Source organism: Rosa chinensis, chromosome 3, assembly GCF_002994745.2.
Source record: "Rosa chinensis cultivar Old Blush chromosome 3, RchiOBHm-V2, whole genome shotgun sequence".
Classification (NCBI taxonomy): Eukaryota; Viridiplantae; Streptophyta; class Magnoliopsida; order Rosales; family Rosaceae; genus Rosa; species Rosa chinensis.
This window is the reverse complement of record NC_037090.1, coordinates 14,200,293-14,214,785: the sequence shown is the minus strand read 5'-3', so window position 1 is coordinate 14,214,785 and position 14,493 is coordinate 14,200,293. Positions and strand designations below refer to the sequence as shown.

At 37.3% G+C, this 14,493-nt stretch overlaps 3 protein-coding genes across 9 annotated transcripts; 1 reads left to right on the top strand and 2 right to left on the bottom strand.

Annotated features, from left to right (window-relative positions):
• Window positions 1–801: 801 nt before the first annotated feature.
• LOC112192921 (thylakoid membrane protein TERC, chloroplastic) lies at window positions 802–5,095 on the bottom strand. Of its 4 annotated transcripts, none has more exons than XM_024332861.2 (15): window positions 4,772–5,094; window positions 4,604–4,681; window positions 4,352–4,479; window positions 4,199–4,275; window positions 3,854–3,941; window positions 3,663–3,743; window positions 3,508–3,564; window positions 3,043–3,124; window positions 2,534–2,583; window positions 2,303–2,359; window positions 2,108–2,186; window positions 1,903–1,961; window positions 1,597–1,654; window positions 1,400–1,519; window positions 802–1,100 (listed from the first exon to the last, which is right to left on the bottom strand). In XM_024332861.2, exons 1-14 carry the CDS (start codon window positions 4,914–4,916, stop codon window positions 1,428–1,430), a joined length of 1,131 nt encoding a protein of 376 aa, XP_024188629.1. In that variant the 5' UTR covers window positions 4,917–5,094; the 3' UTR covers window positions 802–1,100; window positions 1,400–1,427. The 4 variants fall into 4 exon arrangements, 2 of the variants coding, with proteins under 2 accessions (XP_024188629.1, XP_024188630.1); XM_024332862.2 differs by having other exon boundaries at window positions 4,373–4,479; XR_005807778.1 differs by lacking the exon at window positions 1,597–1,654.
• A 1,467-nt stretch (window positions 5,096–6,562) lies between these two features.
• Window positions 6,563–9,738, top strand: LOC112192059 (protein MODIFIER OF SNC1 11). Of its 4 annotated transcripts, none has more exons than XM_024331581.2 (6): window positions 6,563–7,016; window positions 7,777–7,857; window positions 7,972–8,109; window positions 8,258–8,318; window positions 8,434–8,491; window positions 8,608–9,738. In XM_024331581.2, the coding sequence occupies exons 1-5, from the start codon at window positions 6,682–6,684 to the stop codon at window positions 8,467–8,469; spliced, it is 651 nt and encodes a 216-aa protein (XP_024187349.1). In that variant the 5' UTR covers window positions 6,563–6,681; the 3' UTR covers window positions 8,470–8,491; window positions 8,608–9,738. The 4 variants fall into 4 exon arrangements, with proteins under 4 accessions (XP_024187349.1, XP_024187348.1, XP_024187347.1 ...); XM_024331580.2 differs by having other exon boundaries at window positions 8,434–8,509; XM_024331579.2 differs by having other exon boundaries at window positions 8,431–8,491.
• Window positions 9,739–10,206: 468 nt separating this feature from the next.
• On the bottom strand, window positions 10,207–12,980 carry LOC112192058 (probable protein phosphatase 2C 38). The gene is made up of 4 exons (XM_024331577.2): window positions 12,049–12,980; window positions 11,484–11,851; window positions 10,833–11,075; window positions 10,207–10,738 (listed from the first exon to the last, which is right to left on the bottom strand). The coding sequence occupies exons 1-4, from the start codon at window positions 12,371–12,373 to the stop codon at window positions 10,532–10,534; spliced, it is 1,143 nt and encodes a 380-aa protein (XP_024187345.1). The 5' UTR covers window positions 12,374–12,980; the 3' UTR covers window positions 10,207–10,531.
• Window positions 12,981–14,493: the final 1,513 nt, after the last annotated feature.

Sequence of the window (14,493 nt, the reverse complement as noted above, 5' to 3'; positions counted from 1 at the left end):
GCTCTATTTTGTCGGATTTGGGCTGTGGGGTCTTTAGGCCTTGGCTCAGATCCGAGTTGTTGGGCCTTAATTCTTGGGTTTTTAAGGAGGGTGTCTTGCCACCCTCACTTGTCACTTCGTGATAAAGGTGGGTCTGGCCTAAGAGCTGGACCTTCTTGGGCATCTGGGTTAGTATATAGTCCAGGATCAATCGTTTTCAGATCATAACTTCTGCTGGAGTTGGTAATTATCTGAAATCAGATTGGCTTTCGAGCTGCTTATGGATAAGGAGTTTGCTCCTATTTGTTGGCTAGGATGTGGTTTTCTATTGGTACCACAATTGCGTGATTGGCTAATGGGATGCTAGAATATGATTTTGCCCTAGAAGACATGGAGTTTCTTTGTTTATAAGTTCGCTCATTATAGCAAGCTTATCTTTGACTTGTAATGAGTTTGCGTAACTTAGATTAGGGTTTCCGGATTTTCTTGCCGGCTATCTTTCTGTAAGTGCAGCTAGACTCTAGCTATTGGCTGAATGCCGGCTATTGATTCTAATGATATCAATTTCTATTAAAAAAAAAAAAAAGTTAAGTGAACAAAGAAAATAATAGAGTGGCAATAGACACACATATGTCTCTTGAAAAATTATAATTTTTATTTTTATTTTTTGTGGTTTTATAATCATATGATTTATTGGAATTTTGTTATATAGAGGGTTGTATAATGAAGCTTCCACCATCATCAGAATAGGAAAGATGGTGTGATTGGAAACCCAGAAGAGTCGATTTTGAACCAGTGAACAAGAGGCAAGAGCAAATCAGCTTCAGCCAAAAAAGAACGAAGAATAATTTGGTCAAAAGAATTACTGTATAACTTGCTACTGTACATCAATCTAAGAGATTTTCTACCATTCCTCTGTTTCTCATTACAACCAAATTTACAAAACTGAATGACTTCATTCACCCAGCTTATATAATTAATCAATTGATGACACAGCGTTATTGGTTTGTCGTTGTTGGATGAAGAGGAATTTTCAGTCTCCGTATCACCCACGGCAAACCCATTCCAAGACTTCCTTCGAACTTGAACCTCACATGTTTCCCATCTGCGTATTCCTTACACTATCACAAAAAGAATAGCATTACATGTAACGTAAAAATTTCAGAATCTTACGGCTGAAATTTGAATTTATTTCCCTCGCCTTGGGAGAAACCCTCAACAAAACTCTTTTCTTTCTTGACCAATACAAGCACACTCGATCAAGATTACTTTCCAGAATTAAATGATATAATTCTAGATTCTACCTATCTAATGCATTCATTATTAAAATCCCGTTTTTCGAAGTTAACAACGGCAATTGCAATTGCTATTCTCAATAGAGAAATGCAGGCAAATATAGCAAAGTACAAAAATATGTTACCTGCTCTGAGCTTGAATTACTTCATAAGCTAGTCAGATTTCTTCATTAGACTTAATAGCACCCCAGTGCTAAGACTTGTAGCTACAAAACCGAGAGACACCTCTGTTGATATGTGGAACCCTGTGAAAGAGTTGAGAAACTAAGCTTCGGATGTAGTGAAGATTATGTATAAAAACAATAGTGCTTGAAACACCCACCAAAAAAATCCAGGATCATTTTACACCCAATAAAGCCCAGAACAACACCGATTGATGGCTGAAATGAAAGAATCAAAAAAGCAACAAACCTTATTATTTTTCAAAGGAAATAAGAAATTCAAGTAAGATGCAATTCCACATTAACTATAAGTTGGATCAAATGAAATGACCACGTGTTCATATTATCTCATTTCAAGCTAGCACATAGGAGAGGAAACAGGGTCTGTAATGATTGTCTTCAACAGATAGATGATCATTAGCCACACAGTGTGCAAAAACTAGAAAGCACTAGAAATCAGTGTGCACCTGTAAATACTCCAAGTCTGCCATACCCTCAGAAATGAGTGTGTAAAGCGACCTTAAACCTAAATTAGAAGGAAATAGGGTCAGTATCATCTTCTACACATGCACATGCACATCCTGAGATAAGAGTATTTAATAATTCAACACAAGCTTAGATATATATTTTCCAGAAATATGGTTGATTAAACCTACATTTGACAAGAATTACCTACGATGGCAAATAGATTAGAAGTGAAAACTATGAAAGGATCCCGAGTAATTCCAAAAACTGCTGGTATAGAGTCGACCTACAGAAAAGTGAAGTATCAATAACATTTACATTATAACATTAAGTAACAATGCCAATACACATTTTAGATATGTGCATAATACATAACTTTAGTTATCGGTTGAGAGAACATACAGCGAATGCTATATCACTGAGCTCAATAACTGCTACCGTGAGAAGTAAAGGTGTGGCCTGCCCAAAATGTTTGACACCTGTTAGAGATCAAGTGCCCATTAATTTAACACATAAACTGATGCCAGTATTGGAGACAGACAATGTCGGCATATTTAGCCAGTCATCCAGAGAAACTCGTAAATTAGTCTATGCAATAAAATAGTGTACCATTATAATACCTAATCAACTTACCTTCCACACACCCTCTTGAATTGTAAAAAATCGATTGCCATCATAAGCAGCTGCAAAAATTCAAACATACATACACATCAAAATTTAGGTCATATAGCAGAAAGAGAGATTGATGCAAAGTGTGATCAAACTATGCAAATAAATTGCTAGCTCTAATCACAATCTACCAAAGGGATAGAAAGCAACATGTAGACTTGCAGGAGGATCAGTCTGTGAATTGCACTTTCTTATTATTATTTAGAAGAAAAATCAAGTGAGGAAATTCTTGACAAAGAAAAGTGTTCATCCTAAGCATGAACTCCTAGACTTATATTTTATGGTTGTGCTGAACCTTATATACTCATATTGAGTTCAAAATAAGCTTAAGCAACATATGGCTTATCCCCAAGGCCAAGGCCCCCAATTATCTTAAAACTATCTAATTGTGATATAGTTTTAATTGCGTACACATAATCAGAAAACAACAATTCAACTATATAAATGAATTATATACGCAGCCAAATCATTACCGGTGACAGGGATAAATTTCTGGCATGTCTTCACAACAAAGTTGTCAGATAGATCAGTGTCATCTTCTTCACTGGAAAATAACTAGAACAACAAAATAAACATCGTGAGAACCTACATCTGCATTTCTTTGATGAAAAATGGACTCGCAATAAAATGAGCAAGGATATTACAAAGATATAGTCCTATAGTGACAGACTGAAGCACCTAAAGATCAGATGTTGTGAATCAAGTTCCTATCTCATTGTCCTCATTTTTGTGTGCAAGGTGGAAATGGTTTTCAAGATAAATCAAAAACGAAACTAGGTTTACAGAACCATATTCATGGAACCACCTTAGCCAACTATCAGGTTCTTAATCAAATCTTCAGAGACACCCTAGTCTCTAAGTGCAAAAGTGGATCTCTAACTCAAAAACTAATCTCAGATAACAAATACCACACCATTTTCAGAGCAAAGAATATATACCTTGAAGGATGAGTAAAGTAGTATTGCAGCGAGGAAAAGATTTACTGCCTCAAACCTCTAGAAAAACAACACAGCAGATCATTTCAGAAAGAGAAATACAAACCAGAAACCAGCACAGATAGGCAAACACACTCACACAGAGGAGTTATATTAACCTGGAGTGTGACTGTTCCGAGTAGTATTAATGTCAACCGAAAGATGATTGCACCAGCAATACCATATGAAAGAACACGACCCTGTAGTCAAACGAGCAAACTATTCACAATTCCTTCAAAAACAACACCTACGTAGAAATTTTGAGAACATATGGAACACAAATTAGAATCCTAAAAGGATTACAAAAGACCTGATACATAAGTGGCACTTTGAAGTACTTGAAAATCAGAACAAACACAAACAAGTTATCCACTGACAAACTTTGCTCCAGTAAATACCTGAAAAAGTCCCAACACTCAGTAGATGCAGCAAATGATAATAACATGTAGACTCACAGACAAACACAATACACAAACCATGCAGTCAGATGAAAACTATCACCAGATCAAACTGCTTGTTCCCTATTCTTTTGAATTAAACACTAGATATGTTTTCACCTACTAAGGTAGTCAAATGACTAATTGTTTAGAAAATAAAGAGAGCTCAACTTTCTATCAGCTACTAACAAGATCATAAACCACACATTTCTTCATACCCGGCAAAAAACTCGGTTGCCTTGCCAACACCGTCTTTAAAACCCACACCAACTCCAAATGCTACCGCTGCACACACCTAAAGACAATTAACACCAACATTGATCAGCACCCTCGACATCAACAATTTTGCAATTAAGCTAAAAGATGCTCACCCAAAAAGCTACAGTTCTTACAGAAGTAACATAAGCTTCAGCTCCCTTAGATTTATCCGGAGTGGAAGTGTGAGAAGTGTCCACATTACTAATGCCATCATATGACTGAGGATCAATCCTCTCGCCTTCTGCAAAATCAACACGACTTTTCATATAAACCACATAAAGATCCATAATTTGAGTGAAATTTTACGATTTTCAGTCACATGATCTGGTAAATTTTGTTCATGAATGGAGAATGATAAAAGTTACCTGAAGTAAATACATCATCGTCCTGCTCAGTTGCTCTAGAACACACGATTGGCACAGACTGTCGACCACGACCACCACCTGCAATTCAAATTCAACGAATACCGATCGGCGATGAGTATCAGACAGTCAGCTAGAAACAGCAAACTGAAGGATAGAGGAGAGAGGGACCTGTGCGGAGGCGAAGAACAAGATGGTGAATGGAGTGAGGTCTGCTCCATTTTGGGGCTGGGGATCGCGATGAAACCCTAGGAAGGTCGGAGTTGAATTTGAGAGGAATGCGAACGCCGTTGTGGATGACGGAAGCCACGCCCATGGCTAAGAGGGAGGGAGAGAATTTGGTGGCAAATTCAAATGGGGAAGAGGAAGAGGAAGAGTGGGGAAGAAGAGAAAAGGAGTTGCATAATGTGAGTGGTATTATCTTATCCTCTTTGTTTCGGAATAACTGGCCATGCTGAGAGAGAAATTGACATATCCAGAATCTGAACTAGGGACAAACAAAACAAAACCTGGTAACATTTTATTTCACGCATGCTATCAGTATCAACGCCTCAGCTACAGCTGTGGCCTCGCCTTGTGTAAATTACTTCCCACACTTTTCCCTGAACTTCTTTTGAATATCAAGAGATATCTTCACAAATGGTGTATGAACTTTAGGCCATTCTACATTTTGGTGTACCAACTTTCAAAACTATCAGAATGGTGTATCAAGTTTGCTCCAATCTTTCATTTTGGTGTATGCCGTTAAATTTTCCGTTATCTTTGCAAAAAAAAAAATTTTCCGCTATCTTTCCTTTAGCTTTGTCAGTTTTTTTTTTTTTTTTTTTTTTTGTAAAGATAACGGAAAATTTAACGGCGTACACCAAAATGAAAGATTGGAGCAAACTTGATACACCATTATGATAGTTTTGAAAGTTGGTACACTAAAATGTAGAATGACTTAAAGTTCATACACCATTTGTGATATTTTCCCGAATATCAATGGTAAATTTTTTGCACACCGGAAACTTCCGGTGTGCAAAAAATTTAAAAAGAATGGGCAAAAATTCCGAGTGGTTGGTGCCTGAGTTTTACAATTTATCTCTCGATTGATTTATAAACAAAACTTCACTAGTTTCATATTCATTTCAATATTATTTTGGCCCTTAGTGCTTTAAGATATAAGACGTTGCTTGCTAAGACAAAGTCCAATTTACGCGTATGATAAGATAACCAGAGAATTTTCAGTCACTAAAATAACTAGCCGAATACTACCAACAACAATTCCGTTGCAGCGATTTTGAGTGTAGAATTTATGCAATGTGTTAGTCAAGCCTCGTAAAGTTGGTAGAGATCCTAAGCGGCTAGTGTCTGAGTTTTACAATTCATCCCACAATTGTTTTATGAAAATGACTTATTCATTTCAATATTATTTTGGCCCTTGGTGTTTTAAGATATAAGATATTGTTTACTAAGTCCAACTTACGCGTATGACAAAAAAACTAGAGAAATTATAGTCAACAAAATAACTAGCTGAATAACCCAATGAGGTTGGTCTAGTGAAAACATGCAAGGCTGCAATAGGAACCCCAACTTGTGACCTTGTGAAAAACATCCCTTGGAGATAGGTTATATCCAAGTTGCTCCCGACTCTGAAATAGTAACTCACTCAGCCACTATTTTTGTAACTAAAAATGACTAGCTAAATAGTGATCAAATCGAGTTCGACTTCCGATAGTGAAACAAACATCTTTTAATAACTTTCAAAAAAATTATTTAAAAGAATAATAAAAATCTGTATTATTCTCATTCTTTCAAAGAAAAGACAAAAGAAAAGAAAAAGAATAAACAATTCTTTATTTCTTTTTTCCTTTTGGAAAATACAGAAGAAAAACCAATCAACTGTAAACAAGGAAATATCTCCGAATATATCTCACGGTTAATGTTGTGACTTCCTAATCCCTATAAATACTATAATCCCTGATACTTCACCTTCACAAATCACAACCTAACCCACACCAAACGACATCTGTTCTCTCTTTCTCTTTCCGTCGTTGACACCGATCTACGCATTCTCCGATTCCCACCGTAAACCTAATCCAATGGCCAGCATCGATACCCAGAAACCCACCGACACCACTCCCGCCGTCGAAAACCCTACCAAAGCCGTCGACCCCCCGGCCCCAGCCGCCGCGCCTAAACCAGATCTCCCCGTAGACCCTCCCACCGAGACTCCCGCCCCTACAGCCCCACCCTCCGCCGTTGACTCAGCTGAAAACGTGTCCAAGGCGGACTCCGAGGACCCCAAGACCGCTGCGGCCGCAGAGGATGGCGCTGCTCCGGCTTCTGTTGTTGAGAAGAAGATCCGCCGCGCCGAGCGCTTCGGTATATCTGTGCAGCTCACTGAAGAAGAGAAGCGCAATTCTCGAGCTGAAAGGTATGGATTTCTTTGAATATTTTTTTTTTGGGTGAATTTTAGGGTTAGGGTTTCTGAGGCTTCTACAATTGGATTCTATGAGGCAATCGAATAATTGTTTGTTTTGTTTCATACAATTGGATTCTATGGATTGCTTTGATTTTTTTTGGTGAATTTTAGGGTTAGGGTTTTTGGGGCTTCTACAATTGGATTCTGTGAGGCAATCGAATAATTGTTTGTTTTATTTCATATACATGTGTGTGGATTAACATGCACAAGGCATAGGCGATCTTAATACTAGTTACTATAGATTTTGACTGTTAATAGGTGGATTGGGAGTAGGTTAATTCGTATAGATGTGTGTGAACTGTGCATATTAACATAGAAATAAGCATGAGCCATGTCAATAATAGTTATCTCAGATTGTGATTTTGTCAACCGGGTTGCAAATAGTTTACAGTGATGCTTCTATGTTGAACTAATAGTAGATTTCCATGTTCTGGAGGTTCTTATGAATAGAATTGGTCTGAAGTCTCACCGTATGGGAGTGGACTCAAGACTGCAAAAGACTGATTATTTAGTGTAGGGGCCTAAAAACTTGTGTGTCAAATTTATGGTGTTTGGAGAGGAGTGGAGTGGCATGGTTGAAATGGATAGTGGGCTAGGGATGAATAGTTTATTTGAAATTCATGAGGTTTTGACTTGATGTTACTGTTTTTCCATCTTTATTTCTACTTTCTGATAATTGAGTTCCTGATCATATTGGCTGATCTTGTGGCAGATTTGGTACTGTTTCTACATCACATGGATCAGAAGCATCCAAAAAGTCTGAGGAGCTGAAGAGAAAGGCTAGAGCAGAGAGGTATCTTCTATCAAACCAGTGCTTATAGAACTTCACTAACTGAATTGGTCAAATTTTTAGTTTTTTGGTTTATTTCATGTTGCAAGCGTTACTGACCTCTTCTTTCTCTATCAGGTTTGGGATTGCTGCTCCACCTGTGGCAAGTGATGAGGATGCGAGGAAGAAAGCTCGACTGGCCCGATTTGCACCTGTTTCTAAGACTGCTAAACCTGACCCTCAGGAAGAAGAAAAAAGGAAGGCAAGGTCACTCAGGTATGGTGTCAGTGCAGGCCATCTACATATTTTGTTATTCGATCAGTTTATCACTTGTAGCTAATTATTGAAGTTGTGATGTGCATATTGTTCTCTTATGATTTGTGAAAGTATACTTCTAATTCTTTAAAATGTTCTCTATTTTCAGGTTTTCAAATGGTTCTGCAGGTTCTCTCTCTCAAGTGAATGACAAGGGAAATATTGAGCAGGTAAGACCTCAAACTGTTTCTTTGTTACTCTGAATACCTAAAATATGAGTATACTTCCCTTTTCAAATTCTGCCACTGGGTTGCTGATCTTTTTTTATTTTTTCCAAATTAGAAGGCAGCGATTGCAGGCGGTGCTGTAGGAAAGGCATGAAAGGAAGCTTCCTCTCTTAGTAGTACGTTAATTTTTCTTCGTAAGTTAATCTTGCTTTGGGCTATTTTATTCCCATTTAAATTTGTTATTATGCTTTTCCATATGCTGTTTTAATTTATACTGTCATCTCTTTGGCAGGTTTAGGGTTCTAACATTTTGTGATTCCCTTGAGGCTTCCTACCTATACCTACTTCTGATTGCATGGGTTATCAGGCGATGCATTTTCCATTTAGATATATATCTTCTACAAGTTGGTGAACAAAATTCGGTGGCAAGGAGGAGCTTTATTTCATACTGGATTTGGTAATGAAGAACTACCTGCTTATTGTTAGCGTACCTTGAAATCTACCAAGAATGTCTTAAATTCAGAATACAACCTAGGGAAAATCATTAATCTACCAGGATTTTTTGGCGACCGTTTGGTGGTTACTCTTCCGATATCTCTATTGACACAAGGACAACTGCTCATTTTGGCTTATGGTCGCATACTCATGATGCAGTGTTGAACAGTAGTACCAAGTTGGTTTTCTGAGTGAGTCTATATAGTCTGATGAATGGTAATCAACGTTATAAACTGCTAATGGTAGGATGAATTTTGGAAAACTATAAACTAAAAATTAGAAGAGTCAAGCAGTGAATAATAGGGAATGGCTTCAACAGTATCAGTTATGAGGGAGGCATATCTGCAGTTAAGTAATGTAGTATTTTTATGTATCTGAGCTAGCTATTTTATCTTTTTTACTTTTGCTTGTGGTTCAAAGTTTTTTGGTTTCGTATTTGATAATAGCATGAGAGTGTTCAGATGAGAGGTATAACCATGTACTGTTGAGTAGTATTGTCCAACACTGTGTCATGAGAAGTATGACCGAGATGGGTTCAAGAGTTAAAGGTAATTATTACATATCAGTTTGTCAGATTTGCTGAACAGTGGATCCAAAAGCCGGAAGCCTTCCCTAGATTGTATTACTAGAATTTGTGATATTCTTGGTTGTTGATTCAAGGTCTCTTTGAGGGTAGTTGTGGATTTTCTTAAGCTTTGCCGGGTGAGTAGTGCAATCTTCAGGTAGGGTTTTGGGATAGGATTGTACTCTTTGAATTTTGTTCAGTTTTAGCTTTGTAATTTTTATATTTTGTATATGAAGCTTTCACTGGAAAAATGTAAAGACGTCCATTGTATGTCGAAATTTATTTTTCTTTTAGCTTATTGTGGATGGAGGACCTGTTTGACTTTTTTATAAAAGGGAATCACAAAATGTTGGTTTATGTTCTCCTCTTTGTCTTATCCATGTTCATATTTTTATTATTCTTTTCCCATTTACATAATGATGAGTGTTTGAAGGTTCTGAGATTCTATATTTGAATGCATTGAAATACCATTGTTTATTTCCTTGTGTATTTGCCGGTTGATCTCTGTATTCATTGATGAGTTTGGCACTTCTTACATTGGTTTTTGAGGGGGGTGGTTTGATTAGCATTAGAGTGCGGCATTTCTAGCATAGAAAAGACTTTTCTTTTTCTCTCTACCTTTCTTTTAATCATGCCATCTTTGTGCTAAATAGATGAAAATTGCATCAGAAATTGAGAATTTTGCAGCAATTTTTTTTATAACTGCAATCTCGAACTGTAGTGCACTTGGGTACCCCAAGTCATACATATGTTTTATCAAATAAAGGATGGGGTTAGTGTTGAAATTATTGGGTACTTTTGGATAATGAAAGGCGATGTTCTCGTATGATATGACTACCAGATGAAACCCCACATTTGAATTAATAGATTACAAGGTACAGCAATTATACAATGTCTACAGCTCCAAGTTCTATGCAATTTTGGGTAAAGTCTTCTCTCCCAATTTTGCAAGACATTCGGCTTGGCAAGCTACTATCCTTGAAACTTCATATTTGATCTTCTTTGAAGACCATTCTTTAGCTATAGTAGCTGATCAAATGATGTTTGTGTATGACATTTTTCAACTGACCAACTGCTGTTGGTTCGTACATCAACTTCCACAATCTACAGTTCTACACTACAATACGAGGATGCAGGAGATGAATTAAGGCCTGATCTAGAAGTTGGGTGTTATTGAAATATTAGATTTGCGAGAGGTTCCATTTTTCAACTGATTGTGATCTAGAAACACTACCACTACACTGATGTCGTCGTGAAAATGTCGTCTCACTCCTCGCTCGATTCTTTTCAAGTCTGAGTACCTCACTTCCCTTTTCTTTGCTGCTGCTTGTAGTGCAACTTCAATAAGCTTCCTGGCAATTCCCTGCAGAACAAGTGTGAAAAGGCTCATTAATCTTAGCGTCTCCTTTAATGGTCCAACTATGCAGCAAGTCAGTTTTAGACTTTCTGATTCTTACTTTACGTGGGTTATTGTTGACAATGTCGACAGCCTCCTGGTTGCTAAGATGCTCCCACAGACCATCAGTAGCAAATATGAGAAACTGATCTTCTGGTCGGAGTTTGAGTACCGATATTGATGGATCTGGACTTAGAATTGGCTTGACGAAAGGTTCAGAATCTGGTAACCTAAACTTGGGTAGTAGAGGTTCTCTGTTGAACTCTGCATTCTTTAGATATGCATCACCAATGGATCTTGAAACCTGCAGAAGAGATTTGATATTAGTTTAGAAAAAACATACTTATATTGCCACTTCTACTTTATTATCTGGCAGGAAAATCCACAACTTATTCATACTCTGAAGACCCTTATCTGCCACAGTATAACAAATTCACATTTTTCAGATCCTTTTAAGTCATAAAACCACAATAAGTTTTCGACTTATAAGCAAAGCTTTAGTAAAGTAGCAGTTCCTATAGAATTTTTCAAGAATTGCACAAGCTTGAGATACCAAAGGGGCCTGTTTGCCGGATAGAGCGTATCTTTAAGTGTTATAAAAGTATTTTGAAGTGTTTTGAGTTAATAGAACAAGTGCTAGATCAAAACATGCAACCATGTTCAATGAAATATAATTTGCAGAAGCATGCAGACCATGGCACCATGCCAGTACCTGTATGAGGCCTTTGACGCGCCAAACTTTGTGTCTCAACACCACAATCTGTGGATCATGGGGATGAGTAGTCTTAAGTTCGTGTCTTACTGATTCCATACTTGCATTGTGCTCTGAAGACAACTGAATAGCTATGACTTCCCTAGTGGCCCTTTCTACTTTCCCTAGAACCAGCCTTGAGTCCCCAACATTTGCCGTGTATAGAAGTCCATTACACACTACTCCCACCAGACAACATGTTCCTGCAGAAGCAATCTCTGGCTTACTTAGCCATTGCTTCCTCACAAAGGAGAGGAAGTTTTCTTCCGTGGCCAAAAACGCCTTTCGAATAACATTTTCCGATATGCTTCGATGCTCTGATGCAATTCCTGTCAATAGACAAATATCAATCAGCATAAATATCAATGAGATGTGCTGTGAGATTGCAAGCCTAAGATTATACATTCAACTAGACAATTTGAAAACATATTTTGCTAAACTGTATGCAAAGTTCTGAACAGGACCTAAGCTTTATTAGAATTATAGCATTAAACTAACGAAACAGTTTGATAAAGAAGAACCATACTCTGGAGATTCCTGAAAAGATTGTCGTTCACATATCTTGAAGCCTCGGGGCCTCCATGTCCATCGTAAACTCCAACGAAGGTCCCCTGAGGACCGAATCTGTTTGCACTCAGAAACCCGGATTCGAGCTGGCTTTGATCCTCCAAAGTACTATTGGCTTGGATCACAGCCATTGAAAATTGCCCCCAAGCATGGTAGCCCAGGTCCTTGTACCACAACAACCCTTCAACACGTCCGCTAGCTTCACCACCCCGTCGAGCACCATCTTCCTCTACAGATGGCCTCCAACAGGGTTTAACCATTTTAAGCAAACCTTTGTGTATCATCCAAACGACCCGGCAATCAAAAAGTTCATCAAGTGATCAAGAGCGAGAATTGGATTAGGAGTAGTACTCAAACCCAGCTCCACTTTCTTGTGTTTTAAACCCAAAACTCCACGTTCAAGTTTATAGAACAATCCAGACACCATTAATATGAACAAAACTCAGATAGAAACCAAAAGGGTATGGGCTAAAGTCAAGTCACAAAATGTGTGTATTGATAGGGACCAAAAAAACAAGATTTTAAATTGAAGTTCAGAGAATATGGAGGCCTGCTGGTTCTGCGTATCTTGAAATAGGGTTAAATACGTTTGGCTCTTCCATGCTTGCCATCTCATTTAGGAGCAGAGTTAGCTGTAAAAGCACATAGAGACTTGAAAATGGCAGAGCTTGGTCTGAGATCAGAGTGATCAAGGGAAACACTGGATAAGAAAAGGGTTTGGAGTTTTAGGGGAACAAGATCTTCAGAAATTATGTCAGATGAGATCCAAGATGGGAAAAAATAAAAAGCTCAGAGCTACAGAGTCTGACAATGTTCTTCTCCCTCGCTTTTGTTTGTGTTTGTGGAGATGGTAGTTTTGTTAGAGCTTACCTTTCCATTGGTTGATATTTTGAGTTTCCATGGCCTTTATTAGCAAAAACCCACCAGTTTAGGCACCATTTTCTCATCTTAATCTTAATCTTGTTATTATTTTCAACAACGCGGAAACCCTTTTTTTGAGCAACGCGGTAAAAATTTTACGGTTTTTCACTTTCTCCTTAGGTATGAAGCTAGTCTTCAGGTAAACACTTTTAAACGCGTTCACATGTAATATGAATATGTCATATTTTGACTTGCTGTTAATTTTTTTTTTTTTTTTTTTGAAAGGACTTGCTGTTAATTTTAGGTTTAGTGGAAGTACCTAACTTCGATGTCTATCTTCCACCCCGGCCATAGTGGATCTTGCATCACTCCCATCAATCACTTAGTTGGAGGAGGTGAAAAGAAGTAGAACAACACATGTTATTTTACATTAAAGCCTATAAACTTATGTGTACTCACAAGATAAACAAGCGTGTTATTTTACCCACAATTGATATCATTGCCTGTTATTTTATAACACATGGTTATCATGTATATATTATATAGTGTATGGGTTCACGATTAAGTTTATTAGAATTATGTCAGTGATTATGACGTGTTGGTTATTTAAAATAATTGATATCGTGGAGATTATAAGTTTAAATCTCACTAGTTTTCACTATTATGAGATTGGTGGGTTGGAAATAAATGAATTTCTACTTATGAAAAAACAGAGGTTCATGGATATCCTTTCTTGGTTAGCACAGTTTCTATGTGTACATTTTGCAGGTAGGGAATATATACACTCTTGATCTATGTTTATGATAGAGAAACACAGTTATGTTAATGATCATGAAAAAACACTGTAAAATGGATATGTTTGCATGATTCATGATTTTATCTTGCACGTAAAGATGACCTTTTCATATATATAGAATAAGTTTTTCGATGATCATTTTATAAGAGAACTTCTAAAATGATTAACATTTGAATCAAATGTGATATCGGAGAAAACTAAAGTTTGCACATTAATTATACTTGTTTTTAAAAATAAATTCCTTTTATAGCAAGACCATCCAAGTATTGGATCTAATTAATAAATTCTATGATATTGATACAAGTACACATGAACTAAACCAAGAAACACAATTATCGACAATGGACGTAGCTCCCCACCAAACCAAAATAGAGATGATTGACAAGATAATGATCTTGCTACCTTAATCTTCATACTTGACTCGAAGTATCTAGATGATAAATGTTGCTTAATGTTGTTATTCTTGTAGTAGAATGAAGAAGAAACTTTGTGGTCCTCAGCCCATGCTTCTTAGCTATTAGCTTGGTGGGCACATCAACAATATACACCCTGTTTTGTGATGGGAGGAGCTTCGTATATGCATGGAAGTATAATGCAAATTCAGTAGTATCAACGGAGCCCGAATGTTCAAGTTAGGTATGGTGCTGACATGTGTCCCTAATTTCCAACAGTTGTTTTCATGTTCTTAGTTGAAAAAGATTGAGTTTATCATTCTCTTCGGTGGCAATAATTATTAGACAAAAAACA